We start from the raw sequence: 22768 nt of genomic DNA on the forward strand, positions 1-22768 counted from the left end.
CCACTTGAGGGGTTGCCCAAAGCAACTCTGTTGTGAGTGACAGAAAGGAATATGAGAGTAGGCATTTGTGATGACTTGCTCCTTACGCCATCAAACTAGTTTATCACTTTGTCAGTGACTAAAAACAGCCAGCAAATTAGCCATGAGTAATAAGCAGTGTATTTCTAAACAACAAACTCTACAGACATCTGACAGAAGATCCACCATGTTGCAAGAAACAGTTGTTTTGTTCTTTTTTTCTTCTTTCTGTTCGCTTTTTGTAGAATCGCCTCAGGAGATGAACTCATTGGACGCCAATTTATCACCAATGGGATGGAAAACAGACTTCAAGGCTTGTTTTTTACACCACCGCACAGCAGTTTCTGCCAAAATATGCCTTGATTCTCATATAATCACAAAGTATGCACAGAACCAGTCGCAACATGGCATCGCGTGACTCAACCTCTGAATGCAGCTATTGAGAGCGATGTGTTGGCAAGAAATAAAATCTTTGATGACTTGATCCACCAAGCATCTCCAGACAGATGTTTGATTGACAAGTGTTATCATTGAGGGAGTTAAATGTGGGCTACAGTTAGACGGGTCACTACACTCTGTATTGCTACAAGCAAACTAGCCTTCTGTGGGATTGCTAATTCAGTCATACTACGTGTGGAGCACTGGTTTTAGTAATTGAACTGAAATTATAACTAGAATAATCCGGAATCTTAAAAACAGACAGTTACAAATAATGAATGTTTTATCAATGCTTAATTCATGTCAGACCAATATTAAGTAATGCATGTTTTACATTTAGGACTTTATTAATTTTACAGTACCTTTAAAAATACTATATTTTTTATAATCATTTATATCAATATCAATATTAAAAATACATTTATGTATTTGCTTCCATGTCCTTTTGGCACTTTAGTCATTTTACAGAACAGTTCAAAAGCATTCTATTTTATTATGATCATTTTAGTATCATTATGCAAAATGTACATATAATTATTTATTTATTTATTTATTTGAAGACGCATACAGCAAAACAGATACATATACTTGTTGACATATTTGCAGAATATTATATAGGTTTTAGGTTTTTATTTAATTATTTAATTTTAAATAACTTATTTAAAAACATTATTATTTTATACATTATATTTTTGTATAATTGATCAGCATTAAAATAAAAATAAAAACATATTTACATATTTATTATTATTATTATTATTTATTTTTATTTTATTTTTTTGAATATGCACAGCATAAATGTATTTTTTTTTTCCATATTTTGCTTTAGTTATACATTCATGTTATGTCACCTGCACTTTAATATTGTAATTGAACAAAAAAAATGTGAAATGCAAGTTTTTAATGGCTATTTTGTTTGTGAATTGAAAAATTCAGCCTTTAAATATGTATTCAGTCCTTGAATGTATATTTGAAAGGTCAAACAGAAGGAAATCTATTCAACTATACAGTACCTGGAATATCTTTAGAAAAGCTATGCTTAATTTTATGCCTTTTCATTTCTTTATTTGAGCAGAATGGATATAGACACTGTTATATATATATTTAACAGTGTCTATATCCATTCTGCTCAAATAAACAAATGAAAAGGCATAACATTCTAAAGAATGTGTGTGTGTGTATGTATGTATGTATGTATGTATGTTTATTGCATCACTCAATGGTCCAGACATTGGTATGTTTAAACTGCAGGTCTGAAAGTACATTATGTGCTAGACATTGTGCTGAAACAGACCTGTCACTACCAATAATTTCAAGCATGTTTCAGTTTAGAGTTGTGCTATCGAAGATGCATTGATGTGCATTAGAGATTACATGGATTTGTTGGCAACATACAACAGCAGCTATTCATCTATAGATCGTGAGGGCAGACATGCCGAGTTCATTACTCAAGATCTTCCCAGAGAAGGAGCGATTGCTATGCCTATGTAGCGAATTACATAGAAAGCCCACTAGTAGCATCTGACTCTAATGGAGGCTGTTTAGTTTTCTCAGATATTTACATTCCCTCCTGTGCTTATACGGAGAACTGTTAAGTCACAGTTTCAGACAATTTGACACAACGTGAACATCCTATATACACCATGTTTGAATGGCTCTGCTGTGAAATATAATACATTATAACTTGTAGGTAAAAAAATACATTTTAAAGCCCTTGAGATGTGTAATGTGCAAAATTGTGAAAGCTTGTGAAAAACCCCACTGTCTTTCAATAGAGCAATATTGTCCCTTAGAATATCATCAACATAAATGACCTGTGTTGGTTTGTTACATCCATTTTTGCACATCCTCTGCAGAGGATTTTGTAGAGGAGTTCAGGATAAAAAAAAAAAAAATATATATATATATATATATATATATATATATATATATATATATATATATATATATATAATATATATATATATATAAAATAAAAATAAAAAATTGGGTATGTGCACTGAAGCGCAGAGGACTCAGCCTAAAACTGGTATTTAGAGGGCATAATAAAGAATAGATGGTAGATACTAAGCTCTCAACGCCTTGCAAAAAAACAACAAAAAAACAAACAAACAAACAAAAAAAAAACCTACAGTCAAATCTATCAAGTGTAAGTGGCAGTATACAGTACTCATTTACTGCAATGTAAAATAGTCTCTTTTAGTTTGTCTCCTTGGTAAAATATTCACACCATGATAATTTGCATTCTTGAAAGTGAACACTGTTTTGCACTTTACTGGAAGTTGCAACGAGTGACTTGTCAAAAGTCATTGGCCGCTCTTTTGCAACCATCCATTTTGTTTTAATGCCCTAAGCCTTTTCTGCCCAGGTGACTTCCTTTTCTCAAGGGAGGGCGGAAATTACTCAGGTTGATGTGAATGATTCTATCTGATGGTTAATGGAAAAATATTGGAAAGCCACTTAAGTGAGGAGAAAGGAAAGATGAAAGTGTGGAGTGGATGAAAAGAAGCCTTCAGCAATCTAAGGAGCAATTGAATGTTGCACGCTGCTTGCACGCTCAAAAAAGGTTCTTTTCGAGAAACGAAGGTCTGACAGAATTATGTTTGGCTATGGCAAGCTGTCAAGTCCACAAACTGACATGAGTGACTTTTATGGGATGTTTGGGTGCGATTTACAGCTTCAGTGGATGTAATCATCTCAATGCTATTTTTGAAATGTCATAAATTTTCACAACGGAACATGTTTTAAAACATTTTTTTTTTTTTTTATGTTTATTCTCAAAGAAGCTGCTATTATTACTGTTAGTTCACAAACCAGAAAAGTAAAAATCATATATGCTTCTTGACAGGTTTTGCTAAAGTGTAACCCATATTTAATATAGTCTCGATCTTACATTTGCTCTTGGTTTAAGGACCAAGCAGTCTCTCCATGTTGACATTTGTCTAATTTGACTAGCTTCTTTAAAGTGACAAACCAAAATACTGTAGAGTTTGATTTGACATGTTTTAAATGTTAAACTCTTTGGCTATCTTCCTAATTGTGTATGATTGAATAGCTTCATTTAATTACTTTCATTTTACATAGATTTTCCCTGATGTGTGAGATTCTGTCACCTCTTTTTTTCACAATGTTACCCACCAGTTGACATTGTGACATTGTCATTTATTTATTTACTTGTGCTATTCATGTTACTTGCCATATTATTGCAATACATTATTTTTTGTATTGTTTTATTTTTATTTACAGCTTAATTGGTACCACATTAAAGGCACACAAACATATAAATGTTAAATTATGTACAAATATACAGAATAAATAACTATCATCCACACTTGTACAAAATAAAGCTATGGTGTTCTTCCATACAGTAAAACAATTCAAGGCTTAACACAATAATTCTGTGCATATTTTCTCTATACATATATAGATATATATTTTCTTTTCTTCTCCAGCCAGATAATGAAGACAAAACACCCTGCATACTGTAATTGTCATGCTGAAAGAAAATAGTCAGATATGGTTTGTGTTTTCAAAAGGAACTTTAAACAGCAATATTATACAACCCAGAAGCTACACTACTTGGTTTTCTTATGGGAAAAATGCCGTAGACTGTGCTGCCCAACAACGTGATTGTCATCAACCACCTTTAAATGGTATTTTAAGTAGTGCAATTCTTTTCTTTTCATTTTCTCCAAGGATGCCCAGCAGAGTTTTTGTCCATATCAGAAGCAGTGGAGGTAATGAGCAAGTGGGTCTGTGACATGATTTCTGAACAAACTCTCCAGGCATGTTGAGAATTCCAGGTGAGAGGCCAATTTCAGGCACGATAAATGAGCCCACTCATAAAGTCTGACCTCAGGGTCAAAACAATAGCCGTTTGGCAAGCTACTCGCTCTTGATGACGCCTTATTTATTAATAAATGCAATTTTCAGGCATCTTGCGATCCAAATACAACCATTATTTAATATTTAATGAACAAAAACTGTGTTGGGAATGTTTAATTCCAAACTTAGCAAATCAGGGAATTAACTAACCATAAATGTTCTGTATGACAGAAAGAAAGAAAGAAAGAAAGAAAGAAAGAAAGAAAGAAAGAAAGAAAGAAAGAAAGAAAGAAAGAAAGAAAGCACAATTTCTTCCATTGCTACAGATAAACAGTGCTTGAAGATCTGTTACATACATAATAAGAGATACACAGATAGAAATGTGACGTGACTCTATGCTAGTCTTCCCTACCAAAGATAAAGAGAATGCATTAACCACAATACACAACAAATGCTCTGGTATCAAAGCCAATCTTGTCCAAACACAACTGTTTGTGACTCTTTCGGTGCGACTGGAATTTTGTCAGAATGCATAATCCATCATCTGCAATGCTAACGCTAAAGGTCCACATGAAATAAGACATTGTGTCCACGTCAAATGATCGTATCGTGAGGATTGCCTCTACTCTGACGTTGTTTTATTACATCTCTCGGGCTAAATCAGAACTCAGAATGAACTGTCAAGGCACTTGGAGTATCATTTGTCAAATCAAAGTATACAGTGTACTTATCTCAGTTGAAAGTCGTTTGATGCTCTAAGACTTCTAAGTAGTCTGGTTCAGCATGTAAGTTGGCTTTGAGTTCAAAGTACTCATTTTTAGTCTGTTCCACCATGACCTTCCGTGGCCTTGTATAAACAAGAGTCTCCATTAGTTTAAGCTCCTTGTGGTGGTTGGGGACTTGCATGTCCACCGCTGGTTGTAGCTGTGATATGTTTTTCCTGAGATATTCACTGAGGCTGAGCTGTTGGAGCTCCCGTTCCCTTTCTAAGATGTTCTTGTACAAGGAGCTTGCATCTCCCAAACTCACAAACTCAGCAGGGTAGTCGGTGACGGCCCTGAACTTCACGTTGGGTCCCGTGAGGAGGGTGTCGCTCTCCTTGTCGAGGATGCTATGGCAGATATGCTTAGGTTTCTCACTGTCGTACTCATCCAACTCATATTCTTTGTGCTGAGAGCAGTAACTAGGGTTTCTGCAGACCTGAACAATGGGGCTATGGGAAGGTTCGTCGTACATGCCGGGTCCTTGCCTTTCAGTTACGTGGTGGGTGGTCTTCTGGCCATACATGCTGTAGTGGAGGTGGATGGGACTGTTCTCACGAGGTTGCTCCTCGAATTGTTTCTTCTTGGCATGTCTCCGCCGACGGTGTAGCACAAACACAATGATCCCTGCAGCACAGAAAATGAAGGTCAGGAAGAGGATGAGAAGGCTGAGGATGAGCACAGATAGTGGCACTGCTTCTGTCAGAGACCGGAAGAAGCCGCTGGTGCTGACCCCTGGCTCAGGCGTGGCTACGATAGCATCCTTGGTGTCTCCCGGTAAGGACTTATAGGTGACCAAGCCAGGACAGAGAACATCATGCTTCAGGTTTCTAACCTCAGCAGTAGACAGTTTTTGAGGGGTGTGGCATAAGATGGTACCTATCACGGTATCCTTGCTTAGCTTTTCCACCCACTGTTTGAGGCTGACCAAATCACAAGTGCAGTCCCAAGGATTGTCCTCAAGATAAATTTGCTCCAAATAATTGAGCTGGTCCAACACATTACTCACCGGTAAGTGCATAAAGACATTTTTCCTTAGGTTCAATCTCACCAAGGGCACATTACGAAATATCTGTGCAGGGAGAGTGTTGAGTAGATTGTTGTTTAGGAACAGGAGTTTTAGATTTGTCAAAGGGTTGAATGATCCAGCATCAATGTCTTTGATGACATTATGCTCCAAGTACAAGTATTCCAAATTGTGAAGGCCAAGAAACATTGTTGCTGAGATTTTCTCTATCCTGTTTCCATTCAGGTACAGCTTTTTCAAATTGCTCAAACTCAGAAAGGTTTCATTGTCAATGTAGTCTATTTGGTTGTTCGCCAAATTGAGAAGTTCCAGACTGTCGTACGTCACAAAGTCATACTTGAAAAGTCGCTGTATCATATTTCCTGTTAAAAACAACTTGGTTGGGCTTTGTTCAAGAATGCCTATATCAGATATCCTTTGAATGCCTCGGTCCTCACAGTGCATTAAGAAACCCATGCTTTGGGGAGGACAAGAGCACATTGGCACGCAAAATGTCCCTGGGCCGTTTGCAGGTGTGGGTACTTTTGTGCCATCATTGACATTCGGTATCTGAACAACCTTGGTGGATGGGGTGACAACCATGTCTAGAGACTTTGATGGTTCTTCGAGATTGATGTCGGCATGGGAGGGGCAAAGTAAATCTCTTTTGACCCTAGCCAAAGAAATGCCCCTAAGATCCTCAGGCCTGTTGCAAACCACCTCGCCGATAGATGACTGCGCCCGCATGTTCTCGATCCAGACCTTCAAATGCAAGATTTCACAATTGCACATCCAGTTGTTGTCCTCCAACAGGAGCTCCATGATACGACCAATATGCTCCAGGAAACCCACGTACGGCAGTGTCTGCAGCTTGTTCCCACGCAGATCCAAATGTGTCAGAGGCACAAAGCGGAAAATGTTGCTTGGAAGGAACTCTATGGAGTTGTCATTGAGGATCAGAACTTTAAGACGGACAAGCTTGCTAAAGGCCCCAGGCTCCACGACCCGGATGAAGTTGGTGTCAGCCTGAAGGTATTCCAAATTTACCAAGCCGTGAAATGTGTCCTCCTTCAGCATGACCAGGAAATTGCTGTTTATGTGCAGCTTTCTTAGGGATCCCAGTGCACTGAAAACACCAGGTTCAAGCTCCTGTATGCTGTTTAAACCCAGATGTAAGGTGACGGCGTTCTTGAAAGCATCCATATCTTCTGCAAGTAACTCCACTAAGTCATTTTTATATAGGTTTAAATGCAAAGGCATATCTGATGGTACCTTCACGTCTGAGATTTTGCTTATGTTTCTGTCTTCACAGTTCATGTACAAGTGTCCATCTTTCTCTTCACAGGTGCACAAAGATTTGCAAGCTCCCCCATACAATGCATTAGGCTCAGTATTCCCAAAACTAGCACCAGCAAAGAAGGAGCAAACAAAAATGATCCTGGCCAGCATTTTTTTCCCTTCCTTGTACCTAAAAAGACAACACAGGGGGAGAGAAGGAAAGGTAATTACTATGTGCAGTAGGCAAACTCATAAAATAACACTGAATTATGAGAATTATTGCAAGTTCACAGTGCTGAATCTAATGAAATAAACAGGCTATGATTTGAAAATATATATATAAAATAAATAAATAAATAAATAAATCCGTGCCCAAATACAGACATTTACAAGTTTATAAAATTGTTATTAAAAGCATGCTCCTAACGTATTGCATTTCATTTTTACATATAAGCAGCGAGTGGAACACTAAAACATTTTATATGGTAAATAACACTGTAATATTCCTAAATGAATAATTTGGTTGCGTCATTGATGATGATGATAATAATGATGATTATATCACATTACATACTTAGGGAAATAATTAAGTATCTAAAATTACTGGGATAATTACATTCTAATCAAGAAACAGACTTGTGCTTATGTCTCATAATTTGTAGATCAAGCAACCGAACAAACTGATTTATTTTTTTTTTTTTCACAGTAAAGGCAAAGCATCTGTATGCATGCATAGCCTATATTTTATAACGACAATCTGAATGAAGCACAATTTACTTTACATCAGTCCTCAGCAGCATACATCCTCTGAGATTTTTCTGTGCATAATTAGAATGGTTTTCCCGACCTTGTTACCTCAAACATCTGGATGAGTGTGCTTTAAGATATGTATCCTGTAATCATCTCACTATGCAAACAATTATATCTCAGAATTAATTTGAATGAAAAAGAAATTAGTTGTCCATAAACAATACACAAGTCAGTGTGAACAGGTTCTTCCACATTAATGTTATAGATCTTTTCTCTTCAACATTCAACAATTGCCCTTTGTCTTATTTGTAGGTTTGGAGCCAAGAACTGGTTCTTAATCAGAACCTGTTTTTTTTTTTTTTTTTTTTTTTTACTGGAACAGAATTACGGTTAATATTTCATGTGCATGCATTCTTGCACTGACTCAGCACCATGGTATTTTCATTGCGTCTTTCACTCATCACTATTTAGTAGCACTATTCTTTTAAGCAATCAAAAAATACAGCTTCATCAGCATTGTCCAATTTGAAAACTATCGGCTCTTATGAGTCTTATGAGTAAATACTTGTTAGTGAATTGAAATCATACAGCGGGCCCAGCGAAGTCCGTTTTCTGGGATTAATGATTGGTACTTTTAAGTGAATCAAAATCATAGGGAGCAGTGTAGTCCATCTGACTCTTCAGCAATTGACTCATGCATTTTTTTTTTTTGGGTGGGGGGGGGGGGGGGGGGGGGGGATTTCAGAATTTCAGGAGAAATATCTGAGGGAGATAATGAAGACCATCTTACTTCTCACATTGTATCCAGTTTTGCTCAGATGATACTAAAATCTGCAATCAAAAGTAAGAGATTTCTATGCACATTCTATGAAAATTCTTCCGAGACCAAATGATCTGATCTGCTTTATATCTGTATATTCTATATGCTAAATGTCAAATATGGTTTCTTTTGTATTGTTTTTGTCTTCAAAGGAACTTTATGAGACACGTCTAGGACAAAGTTGATATTTAAATGAAAAATAAATCCCCAAAGCAACCTCTTCCTCGTACAGTTCCACTAAAGGAAAATAACCACACACAATTTTTCATTATAATGTCATTTAAAACGACATAACACAGTTCCATGCAAATTAACGGAAACATAAAACGCCCCAGAGTCCCAGAGAATCTGTGAGGAATGAAAGGCTTCCCAGTTGTATTGACATGAAATCAAACATTGAACGGTCCGGCATGCCACATGACACCGACAGACTGCGTGCACTGACAGCTGTGAGCAAACACGGTGTGTGAAAAAAACAAAGATGATTTTGTATCTCTCTTGAGGATGCAGGTAGAACGGCAGTGGAAGGGGACGGGGGCATAAATAAAATTAGATTAAAAGATTACAAAAACTGCGGAGAATAGGAATGCTTTGCATGTCATGCTAGATGACAGGACAAAGAAAAAAAAAAGAAAGAAGAAAAAAAAACACGGTCCCATTCCTATTTTTAGCAAGCAGTGTGTGGCTGACAGTGAGGAGAGAATTTGTGGTCCATTAGAAGCCAGTGAAGCCTACATATTGCGCTCTCATGCATTTAAGCAGGGCCTAATATCCATCTACTTAACTATCTATCTATATACACATACACACATAGAGCTCGACTCGTGACTTCTCATGCCTCAGGTTTACGCCCAACCTGCCTGTATAACCCGCTCCACACATCCTTGGAGGGGAATGGTAACATCTGTCCTGATACAGCAAACTTTCCTGTCTTTCTCTTGCATGGTTACCCAAAGCGTATAGGCTATCCCATAGGAAAGACAAGTCACGAATGAGATCTTTTTGATCTCTCAGTTGTTTCTCCTGCTAGACAGTGAGGAGATTAAATGTAGAACAAATGGAGATGTTTGCTTAAGGCTTCTTCTATAGTTGTAGAAAAAAAAAAAAATCGCAATAATGGCATCCTCTGATTGCTCAAGAAAACACATTCTGCGATTTAATTGCTCCTTAATGTAGCAAATAAGAACAACTGACACAATTATTGACTGGAGAAGTTGAAAATATAACATATTAGAGCATGCTTTACAAGAAAATACCATCTTTCTAGTCTTTCTACTTTAAAATTCACATTTAATTTGATGTGTTATTTGCCATTTCTTAGCTATTTCTTTCTTAGCCTTTGTTCTTTTACTAGCATTTGAGAGAAAATGGTTCAAATGTTTTGAAATGTCCAGATAATTTGGTCTGTTCCGGGTCTATTTATTTGTTTAAGTTTACATTGAAATCTAAGACTTGGTATCTTGTCAAGCCTAAGAACAATCCTAATATTACTATGGTTCTTTTTCAAAGTACAAAAATCCAAAAAAGCAGGAAACCTCAGTCAAACTTCTCCATTTGCTCTCCATTGAATCTAAATGCTGTCTATGAGAAACAACTGAGATATTAAAGAGATCTCTTTTGGGACTTCTTCACAATAATTCCTGGACATTTGTTAAATTAATTCAATTAAATTCTGAGGTTTCTGATTTCTTGTTGGAATAACAAGTTGACAGATCTTATGTTACGCACATCCATGATGTCCAAGAGAAACAACTGAGATATTAGAGAGATTTTATCTGTGATTTTTCTTGTTCTTTTATGTTCTTAAACAGGTGACAAACTTTGAATTTCATAGATGACAACTACAAAAATAAATGCATGCATACAATTGGTGCAGAAATGTGTTTTCACTTCAGATCACTAGGATATTTTCCTATTAATTACAAAGAAATAGCAATTAACACAATTTGACATAATCAAATCGCATTTGCTTGTAAAACATACTCTTTGTTTTATTTACAACTGCAAAAAATCCTATTTCACACCTTAAAAAAAAAATAACATATACAATTCATGTACACATATGTGTGTGTGTATATATATATTTTTTTTTCCAACTGAAGTGACACATGCCAGAGAGAATGGAAGACATCCAAGATGTATACTGTATCCACCCCACATCATGTACACATATGTGTGTGTGTATATATATATATATATATATATATATATATCTATATATATATATATATATATATTTTGCTAAGTTGCCAGTTCCTCTGAACATCAGACAACAATGAAGACTCCCACAAGAAGAATCCATCGCAGCAGCACATTGGTGAATGTTTGATGACATTGTTTGATGTTTTATGTCCTGTGAAACTTTCAAATAAATTAAAGCAAAGAAAAATAACCCTCAAGGCTATTTTGTATGAGTCTAGTGAACTTGTTTGTGGCTGAGAGCTTCATATATCCATAACAGAGGAAATATAGTGTGCGCGTCTTGCTTCTACTATCTTATCTTGGCATCACGATTCAGTGTCTTTTGTTTTGAGGCAATAAATTTTTTTGTGTGGCCCCATATGTGCCGTTTACCCTGCAATGTTGAATTTCAATTGCTTCCAAGCCTACAGCAACACAAGCATCTCTCTAACCAGCTACCAAAGACAAAAAATCGACACAACTAACTATAAATTGCAAAGTAAAGGTATTTGGGTATTTTTTTTAATAAATATTTGGAGCTTGTTTGCATTTTAGTGGGATCTCATAAAGCTAACCTTCTTAAAAAAAGGAAATTATATTTGATCCAGTCCCCAGAGAAGTATTGTTTGTCGACAGCAGGCATTGTCTTGCTTGAGCAGGTTGAGAGAATGGTGGCTGTCTCAGACACATTTCTAAGGGTTGGTCATTCATTATTTATCTGATCAGTAATGAAACACCACCAGAACAAGATTGACCAATGAAGCATGGCAATCAATGGCTGTGGTCCTGTCACACAGGAGCAAATCAACTGCTTAAACCAACCACAAAACAATTTGCATAATCTGATTACCATATGCTATTGAAAGGACAGGTACAACTTTAAGTTTCCTAGACTTTTGAAAGTATTGTCTTGTCTTTCATGTCTTCTGTGAAGCTGGTGTCAAACCAATTCAGTCCGCAGAGTATGAACATGACAAACGTGACATTTTTACAATGCAGTTAGGGTTGCAACCTCATTCCAGGTAGAATAATTTAATGAGCTTCCATTATACAAGCGTGTTAAAAATCAGGACACTCAGGCGCCAGACCATTTAATATCCACACCCAGTGTAATGACATAGGGACTAATTTTGGGTTTTCATCCTCCTTAAAGGGTGAATGTATCATTTTGATCTGGACAACTGAAACATTTGATCTTGGGGTCAAAGTTTTTATGCATAAAATTAAATTTGGCTCTTTTTTTAAAAACCTAGAGTGGTCTTGTTGTCTATTACCTGAAAAAGACACAGCACTGAAAATAAATAAATGAATTATATATACACAGTTGTGCTCATAAGTTTACACACCCCTTGCAGAATGTGCTAAATGTTAATAACTGAAACAAAATAATTATGATTATTTAGTACTGTCCTGAATAAGCTATTTCACAAAACAGATGTATACATATACTCCACAAGACAAAATAATAACTGAATTTATAAAAATGACCATGTGTGTGTTTATCAATACGTTTTGGAGTTTTCCATTTTGGTGTATTTATTATTGTACGTAATTTCTCTCACTTTTGCCATCTTTTGTCTCAAGTAGTTTGCAGGGCATTATTGGTTAATTTTCGCTGCCATGCATGCAATGTTTCCTAAGAATTTGGGTAAAACAAATTATCTTAGAAGGCAGCATGATGTTGTAGCCTACATTTGCAAACTGTCTTAGTTTTGTGAGCGCACCTATGATTTGAAATGCTCTATAATTTGCGCCTATGATTAGATTTTTAATAAGTTGGTCACAATGCAATTTTGGATGCATGCAATGTTGCCTTAGAATTTGTGCAAAACAAGTAAACTTAGAAGGCAGCATAATAATGTAGTTAAAGGGGTCATAACATGTGATTTAAATTTTTCTTTTCTCTTTGAAGTGTTACAAGCTCTTGGTGCATAAAGAAGATCTGTAAAGTTGCAAAGACTAAAGTCTCAAATCCAAAGAGACATTCTTTATCAAAGTTAAGACTATGCTACACCCCCTAAAACGGCTGGTTCTAACACGCCCCCACATCTCTACGTCGCTATGTGGAAATATTTGCGCAATGTTCGCCCAAATGTTCACGCAAAGAAAGAAGGCGTGGTTACAGTAACCGCAGTTAGTGTTGAAGCAGCCATGTCAGGGAGATGCTGTGTGTATCTAGAAGAAAGCAAAAGCACTTTATTTGGCCTTCCGAAAGTAGATGCATTTAGGAATCTTTAAGATTACTTACAACAGAAGAGCAATGCATTTTATGGACGACAGAACCTAGGAGAGGAGTTAATTCTGACTTTGCTACGACAATCTGGCGCTTCTGAATCAGCTACTGTAAGTATGTTTGTTATTAGTTTAAGTATTTGCTATTGACTGTTCAAATGCATAGGTTTGCGCGTCTTGTGTGTGTGCGTATGTGTGCGCGCGTGCGTGTGTGTGAGAGAGAGAGAGAGTCACACAGTGGAGTCAGCTGTCTTAACCGTCCGTGGCTTGTGTACTGCAAACACATACGAGCTTCATCACTGTGTGTGTCTGTCACGTGACTCTGTTCCTCTTTCAGGCTTAAACTGATGATAAAACTAAGGACATTATTAACTGTCTTTACATTTATTTTGAAAGATGAAGATTGTGATTATGGAAAGGGGCGTTACATTTCCGACGAGTGCTTGCATTGTTCGGCCAATCACAATGCACTGGGTCAGTTAGCCAATCAGAGCAGACTGCGCTTGTCAGAAGGAGGGACTTTGTAGAAAATGACGCGTTTTAGAGAGGCGGGGCATATAGGACCTACAATAATCTACAGTATTTGAAAAATAATGTGTTTTTTGAACATTAAAGCATGCAAAAATATTCTGTTACACCAAATACATAAAATAATGATCTTTAAAAAAGCATCATATGACCCCTTAAATATTTTGGTACAGCCTTAGTGTTTTGAGTGCACCTATGATGCCTTTGTAAGTTTTGGAGCCTATGGATCATCACTGGACATCACATTTATCATTTGCTCTATATAAAATGAATGAATTTATAGGAATGAGCAGAAGTAGTGCAGTGTGCTTTCAAATGTGTTGCTAAACAAATGTGCTATAATTATTTCACAGGAATTAGCAGTTAGATCTACCGGATGAAACCAGATATGCTCACAGAAAACAAACATCTGCATGTAACAGATGCACCTCTCCCTGCAAATCAACATCACAACAGGAAGTTGTTCTCACTTTTTCTGCTCTCCATTTGATTTTCCACTTCACTGCAGTTTATTCTAATAGACCACGCTTCTGTGATCCCATTTTATCGGTACATGCTACAGTAAGTCAAGCATCTCTGTTGCTCATACTACGGGTTAGTGAATTCAGCAAACCCTTGACCAAAAGTATTAAAATTTGGTGCAAAACACATGCCATTTGTGTAATGGACATAAATCAAACCTCAAATTGTGGTTAAAAAAATAAAAATAAAATAGACAAATTCAGAAGTGCGCTTTAAGTGATTGAATGATTTTTTCTGGCCAACTTAACAAGCAATACTTAAGAACAGACCAGAATATCATATTGCATTAACAAGCACTATTCATATTTTCTAAAGAAAAAAATAAAGTCTCAGTCTGTCTAAAATGGTGTTAGATTACATGTATTCAAGAAAGTGTGTGGCTTGTTCAAAACTTTATATAATTTCTTTGGTCACTAAAGCAAATGATGTGGAAAAATGACAGCAGTTGGTCTGACACGGAGTTGACATTAAATTTATATAGCGCTGCATTTCTAGATGAATCATGTGAGTGTTCACGTCGTTCAGCTCTGTGAATTCAGTTTGCCTGAAGCTTATGAAAACGACTGCGGCTAATGAGATAAATGCAGAAGATATTACAGAGATGTAATCATTTAATAAAACAATCATCACTTTTAACGGCTTTTCAACAGTTTTTCTTTTATTGCATTTAAAGATAGATTTATTCTTAGGTCAGAAGATTATTTTGCACATTGTGTGCCATTAAAAGTGTGATAGTATTCAGGAGGCAGAGTTATTCTGGAAGCTACAGTATAAACATGTTGACTAACTAACTTGCTTAGCAGGATTATCTTCAAACTTTTGCTCTGCCATGGGATTAGTTTACTTGAAAGGGGAAGAAAAAATGGGCTATTTCTAAAGAGAAAATGCAGCAATGCTTTACAATAAGGTCTCCGTTGTTAGCAGTAATAGATTAACTAACATTGACAGTAACCAATATTTATATTATACTATGTATCAATTTTACAATTACAAACAAGTAGCACGTTTAATTGAACAGTAGAAAAACTGAAATAATATTTTATTGTGAAAAAAAAAAAATGCAAAACTAATTTTAACAAATATAACTTTTAAAGCAACACTATGTAAATGCTGGCTCTCTGGCGGCTGATAAAAAGAACTGCACGCATCTTGCGAAAGAACATTCTAACCGGGGCTACTTTCTCCAAGTTTATGTCTATGGCGATTCACGCAGGTATGTGTTACTCCGCAGCGGTGAAGACCCGAACAGGCTACAATAGTCCAAAAATAATCACTTATTATAAATGTACCGTAGTGATTTGGGATAAGACAAAAAGGCGGTTTAGTAGATGAATTTATGATGTACTCACTCAAAATATAAATTTTGCACATTTTGAACACAGAAAAAGTTGCATAGTGTTGCTTTAATTAAAAAAAAAAAAAAAACAAATGCATGAAATAAACTATCTACTACTCAAAATGCTGTAGAATTATTATTTTCAAAGTTGATACGTCTGTGTATCTGCAGTTGCTCCTTCCTCCAGTGTTTCCCTCAATTTGGCCAAAAAAAAAAAAAAAAGAAAAAAGGATTTCACTGTTATCCAGACTCAAATAAATCTGAACTGCACAATGTGAATCCTCTAGAGACTCACATTTATTTACAAGGGCAACCATTATCTCAATGCAGGGAAAGAAGATCGATGATTTAATTTTCTCAGTGTCGTTTTCATCAACAGACACTGTCTTAAAAAAAAGCAAAGAGCCTTTGATACTACAGATGTATTTCTTCCAAACAAAGTCAAAAATAGTTGTTAGTGGCAAAGAAAGCATTATCACTACTATTGCTCATGCATGGGTTGGGGTTTGTTTAAACTCTGAGTACTAAAATATGGCATATAACTCATCCAGCACCAGTTACAAACATGAAAGAGTCAAGTTGGATGCTGTTACTTGTTCGACGCAATTAGACTTATGCTTTTCACCATGTGATCGATAAAAATTTTTTTAGACTGACATTGAGGGAAGGACCTGAGCCATTTCAAGAGATATAAAAAAGGGATCTTTAAACTTGGGCCTGTAAGCAGCCACCTAGCAACCATTCAGAACACCTTAGCAATCACAGAGCAATGCAGTAAAAACCACTCTGAACTTAGCAAATCTAGTTCTCATTACAATGGTATTATTACATTACTTGGTAAAGTTTTAACCAAGTGTCATTTTAATAAAGTGTGTGTGAATGCTTTGTATTTTTTTCCCCAATCCATTTCTGTCACCTGACAGAGTTTGCGTTCCTTGCTGCTGTCATAATGGGAATAAAACTTGAACTGAATTGACACTATGTCAATAATAGCAATAATAATAATGTCTTCTGTAGGGCTGCTTTATAGTTGAATTGAATTTATTTCGTAATTGACTAATTCCACATTATCAACACTATTATTGAACTAAACTGAATCAAGGTTTTTTTTTTTTTTTTTTTCTTCTATAATTGATGCATTTTGCAATGTCAGTATTTATTAAACTGAACTGAATCAATATTTAACTGACTTGGGCTGAATAATGACACTTCAGAGCTTCAGAGCTTCAGAGCTGAGTTGAACATTCGTAATTGATGAACTTCACAGTGTTGATTCAGTTCAGTGTTGATTTAGTTCAGTTCAGTTCAGTTCAAATGAATCAGCGGAATGAACTGAATCAGCATCGAACTGAATTAAGCTGACAATACTGTCTTCTGATAATGTATAAGGAATCGAATGTTTCATAATTAATGAATTTAGCAAAGTCAACATTTGTTGAACTGAACTGAATCAATATTGAACTGATTTGAGATGAATAACAACACTATTGCATTCTTAAGAGCTTAAGAGCTGCTTATAGCTAAGTTGAACTCATTTCCTAATTGATGAACTACAGAAAGTGTTGATTCAGTTCAGTGTCATTATACAGCTCAATCCAGTTCAGTGTTGATTCAGTTCTCCTGAATCCACACTGATCTGAACTAAGAATAATTACACTACTGTCTTCTGTAGGGATGCTTTTAGAAGAATTGGTCTCATATTTGATCACGTTCACATCATTGATCGTTATTATCATCATAAAAAATTCATCAATACTAAAAAACACTCTGTATAAAGCGCTATATAAATAAAGGTAACTTGATTAAACTGCACACATAGAGCACTTTGGATAAGATGTAGCCAGGTATCAAAATCCGATGTAGGATTCCCAGCTTGTTTTGGCACACCAGTGTTGTTTGTGTCTGTGTTGAGCATGTAAGCACACAGCTTTCAATAAAGAGAAGTAACCTCCAACAGATTGTTGCAGGTTGCATCCGCAGCATGCCACTGGGGGACCATAACATCCAGCGCAGGGGAATGAGGGATGGAGAGATGAAGAGAAAGAGTGTACACTGGGCTTGGGGCAAAGGGATGAGCGAATCAGTGACGCTCCATTTTACCCTGCGCAAATCAGTGGGCTAGCGCAGATGGCCCTTTCATTGTGTCTGTGGCACTATGGAGGAAATGATGTGCTCGCCCCAGGGAGACGCCACAACACCCACATATAAGAACAGAGGCGAAAGAAAAGGCCCACAGTCCTGTGAAGCTAATAAACTCGCCCACTCGATATGGAGTGTCCTAGTGGGTTTAGCCTTCACTGTTAATAAAAGTATACGGTTTTACCCTCATGTTTGGTTGAATTTAAAATTGCACATGTAACATCTCTCATTTTGCTCATTATTTTGTGTACTTCTTAGATAACATTGATGATTTAATCATCTGCTATAGTTTTCCACACTCTTAAAAATAAAGGTCCCTTATTGATATGAAGAACCTTTAACATCCAAATAACATTTCTATTGCACACAATATTATTTATAATAAAAAAAGGATCCTCAGATTATTGAAATATTCTTCACACTAAGACAAAAAAAGAAGGTTCTTTAAAGAACTATTAACATTTTTTTTTTCTAGTGCATAATAAAACTACTATTTTTAACAGTTTCAGATCACAAATTTGCTTCAGTTTGGAGTTATTTGATACATGCAAAACATACTGTGCAATTAAAAGTGCAATAAAACATCCAAATTGGCAGGTGTGTCAGAAAAAAAAAACATGTTTGCATATGAAAAAGCATTACATATGTTCGTTAAATACCTGTGGTCTCCTATAGACCTCAAAAAGAAATACAAACAAGTATATCAAGTTCAAATTTTATTCATACATAATCAGTTCTTTTAAAGGAAAACGCATTCAATATCAGCCATGTATCTACATTTATGCACTTTTAATTTATATTCAATATGTTTGCACTGTATGTTCCCTGGGAATCAAACTCATGACCTTGATGTCGCTAGCGTCATGCTTTGCCAGTTAAGCTACTAAACATGATAAATGTTAACATACTTAACATTAATCCTATCTGTCTGTGTATTTGCACAATGTTTTGCATTTACTAAAAGTAAACAAAAGTTTAGATGTGCACTAAACAATTATATTAGTCATGAATCCATTTAGACTGTTTGAAACCTCTCTACACATAACAACAGATTTAATGTGGACTGCACATCTATCTCTCGTGGGCTTGCAGAGAGTGTGCTGCAAACTCTGTCTCTCCAGACATTAAATTAGGACTTCTGTGTGTAGGTATGTCTGCCTGAACACTTGTGAGTGTCTATGCCTTTGTGTAAATGTGACTTTGAAGGCGAGCATCTGTGCTGCAGACGGCTACATCACAATGAAGTCACCTGAGTTTCATTTACAGGGACTGAATTTGCAGGGAATGCATAAGTAAAATAAACCTTATAAGGGTTTACTGTATATACCTTGATGTCACAGGAGTCATTGTTACATTAGCACTGTCTATTGTACTTTTGCAAAGCGTTCGGATTAATATATATATATAGATATATATATATATATATATATATATATATATATATATATATATATATATATATATATATATATATATATATACGGTTACAGGAGGTGCATGCATTAGAAAATAACTGCGCTCAAAGTGATGTGCATTTTGCGGTCTAGGCATCGTGCCAACCTGTATGTCCTAAAACAAATGTTTAATGATACAAAATCCATCGCATCTGCTGTAATAGGCTACCACCTAGCATTAAACCTAAACACTTTCGGTCGACACCGACACTAAAATAATCACACTGCTTTGACTTTGGATGTGTCATTAGTAAACCACTCTTACCCAAATTACGCAGCGCAGGAGTCTTTGTAGCTCCACTTGGCCAAGTTATCTGTGCTTTGTGGATCAAACAAAACCACCCAGTTTTGTAGCACAAACCGGACGCCTGGACTTCTCAAAATGCTTCCTTGGCACGGAAGAGCCCACCGCGCAAAAAGACGCATGGAACAAGTCCAGATCCAACTTGCCCTGAGCTCTCCATCGCGCAGTGGGTTGTTTTATTATTCATTTACGTGTCCAGTCGCGATGTTCAGATATTTTGCGCCCGCATTTCTTGGGCTCCACGTTTCAGTGTTCAGCTAGTCCAGTGGCCGACAATAAAAGTCCGCAATTAATATTCAGCTGCCCGCGTCGCTTCGGAGAGCGCCTGACCCCCGCGGTTTCTTACTGAAGGTGTGGAGGAGGCACAGATTCTCCAGTCTCTCGATCTGCCCAGTGAATGAGCTTGTGCTGGAGCTTCACTTCACTAGAGCTCCTCCCTCCGTAAAGTCAAAGGGGCTATCGTGCCTCCATATGGAGAGGAGAGAGAAAGAGACGAGACCTGAACGCATCCTTGCGCAGGACTTCTGCGGGAGTGTAAGGTTTGAGTAATCTCCTCGGCCATTAGATATGTTAGCTTACCTTCTGAAAACCTGAGGGAACTTGTCACACTCTTTACTGTAGTGAATGTGTCTGAGGTTTATTTAAACGTGCATTTCTGAATCATATATTAAAGGTTTGACTACAAATTATTGCTTAGGGAAAAGATACTGTTAACAGCACACACACTGCTCTACCCACACTGGGGTACATTATCACACTATACGGTAGAAGTTTCCATTGGCTCAAAACCATATTTAGTTTAAAATATAGATTCTCTAAAGCACATTGTGACTATTTGGGGTAAACTGTTACAATGAAATCTGTCTTTAAGTAAAATAAAACAAAGTTAAATAAAATGATTTAGAAATTATATAAAATAGATAGATAGATAGATAGATAGATAGATAGATAGATAGATAGATAGATAGATAGATAGATAGATAGACTTATGTATGATAAATATTTAAATATCTGAAATTTAACATGTTTAAAGGGAGGTTTTGTCTAATCTGGCAAGAGTATGAAGCAAATCCACCCAGCCACACACTTTTTTTTCTCTCTCTCTCCCTTTCTTGTTAGTCTCATTTTTCTTTTTTTCTTTTTTTTTTTCTTTTTTGCATCATGACTAACCCATCAGTGAGACTGACAAGATCATGTAAAGCTCGTCATGAGTCATAATGTGCAAGTTCCTGTCTTCAAACTGTTATATGTAACTGAAACCAACCATAATAGAGATCACACTGCATTTAATTATTAGCTGTAATCTGTTTAATCTTTAATATAGGTGCATTGCACTCCTTTACCTGAGTGGAAAAGAGTTAGAAAGCACACATGTGCTTGCAGGTAGTGTTGCGCAAACACCCTGAGCAGCCCACACCTTTTCTATCCACATTACGTAAGGTGAGAACACCCACGTGAGAGGCAAGAGTCAACTTTCACATGTTCTTCAGCTTCTGACATGAATCAATAAAACATTCTGACATGCTTTTGTTGAATACAAAAAAAAAAAAAAAAAAATTGAGAACATGAGAAGAGATGCGTATATGCTTTTATCGTTTACCTTTGCTACTATTCAAATGCCTTTTATGTATAGAGTTTATTGTTTTAACCATATATTTGAACTCTGATCTAATATAATGAGATAAACATAGAGTAGAATGACTCATTTTTGTGACCCTCATTTGTGGGGTCATTTCCATCAGATCCTTTTTTTTTTTTTTTTTTTTTTTTGTAAAGTTGATCAAAAGTTAGTGTACTTGGCTACCAAGGAGACATTGTTGTCAAAAAGACATTTGAGATTAAATATGTATATAAAAAAAAAAAACATAAGCAGAACATTGTTTCCCTATCTGTCGGTCACTACGAGTTATGTCGAACGACATATGGGGTCTCACTTGGGAGGCCAATCATCTCTGAGTTTAAGAGAAAACGCCAATGAAAATTGGCTAGTGGATTTAACAATACCTGAGCCACTCCCCGTGCCTACGGGTATAAATAGGCGACAGGTGCATCACACTCATTCAGATTTTTTTGCTTCGGAGCCGAGTAGTTGATGGGATATCACTACAAAGCCGTTTCATCTTGGTGTTGTGGAGAGCTGTTCCTGGTCGGCGTGACGGCGCACTACAGCGGTGTCCCTGCAGCAGTGATTCCCCTGGGCGCTTCGGCTAAGAGAGCAGTTCCTAAAAGAGCAAATCACGGACGATTCGCGTCTTTTTTTCAAGATGCCGTTTCGTCCGTGTCCTTCTGGATGCGGTCGTTTCCTGTCCGCGGTTGACGGTCACGAGCGTTGTCTGCAGTGCCTGGCGTCCACACGCTGAGGCAGCGCTCGTGGATGACTCATGCGTCTATTGTGGGCGTATGAGCATGGCATCGCTGCGATCGCGTCTCTCACTCCTCAAGGGGGAGTGCAGCAGACCCCCCGGTCTGTCGCCACCCCCGTCCCGGTTTCTCTCTGGCTCGAGCAGAGGACCGCCGGCGGCTGGCGCTCTGGGAGATCTGAGGGGCTGACAGTGAGAGCTTCTCCGCCGGGCCACGCCCCACGGACCTCTCACTCCTCCCCGCAGCCGCATGTCCCGTGCGGCTGCCGATTGATTCTGGTTCTGAGGGGTCCGTCTCACGGCGGCCCCAGCGTGTCCGTTTCGGTGCAACGCCCGAGGATTTCAGATGTCGATTGCAGCATCGGGGGATGGGCTATGGCGTCTGAGGATGAGGATTCGGCGGGGCTGCCCCCCTCGGGTGTTGTCCCGCCACTGCCGAATCTGACTTAGAGTTGTCCAGCCATGCTTGCCCGGGCAGCCGTGAGCATCGGGCTGGAGGTGACTACACCGCCCAACCCTGAGCGACCTCGCGGCTGGATTGATGGTTTCGCTTCTTCGGCGCGGATGCGCGGCTCACAACACCGCGTTCTGCTCGGTTCCTTTCTTCCCGGAGGTGCCATGAAGAGGGGCGAAGTCATGGACGGCCCCTTTTACGGCCAGAAGCCGCTCGTCTCCCTCTTCCTCCTCACCACACCTCGATGGCGGGTCAGCCAGGGGGGTACGTGGACATTTCCCAGGTGGAGAGAGCGGTTTTGCGGTGCACCTGTGCCCACAAACGCCGCCACTTGGAGGGAATCGTCCGCGTCTCCAGTCCAA

At 37.5% G+C, this 22768-nt stretch overlaps 1 protein-coding gene across 1 annotated transcript; it reads right to left on the reverse strand.

Annotated features, from left to right (window-relative positions):
- Positions 1-3679: 3679 nt before the first annotated feature.
- LOC109102001 (SLIT and NTRK-like protein 6) lies at positions 3680-20391 on the reverse strand. The gene is made up of 2 exons (XM_042717007.1): positions 19554-20391; positions 3680-7516 (listed from the first exon to the last, which is right to left on the reverse strand). Exon 2 carries the CDS (start codon positions 7495-7497, stop codon positions 5014-5016), a length of 2484 nt encoding a protein of 827 aa, XP_042572941.1. The 5' UTR covers positions 7498-7516; positions 19554-20391; the 3' UTR covers positions 3680-5013.
- Between the last annotated feature and the right edge of the window lie 2377 nt (positions 20392-22768).

The sequence above is a fragment of the Cyprinus carpio genome, chromosome B1, assembly GCF_018340385.1.
Source record: "Cyprinus carpio isolate SPL01 chromosome B1, ASM1834038v1, whole genome shotgun sequence".
Lineage (NCBI taxonomy): Eukaryota > Metazoa > Chordata > Actinopteri > Cypriniformes > Cyprinidae > Cyprinus > Cyprinus carpio.

What these genes read in the sequence shown, in the direction of transcription:
- LOC109102001 (XM_042717007.1), bottom strand. Translation starts at nt 7,497, where the DNA reads ATGCTGGCCAGGATCATTTTTGTTTGCTCCTTCTTTGCTGGTGCTAGT.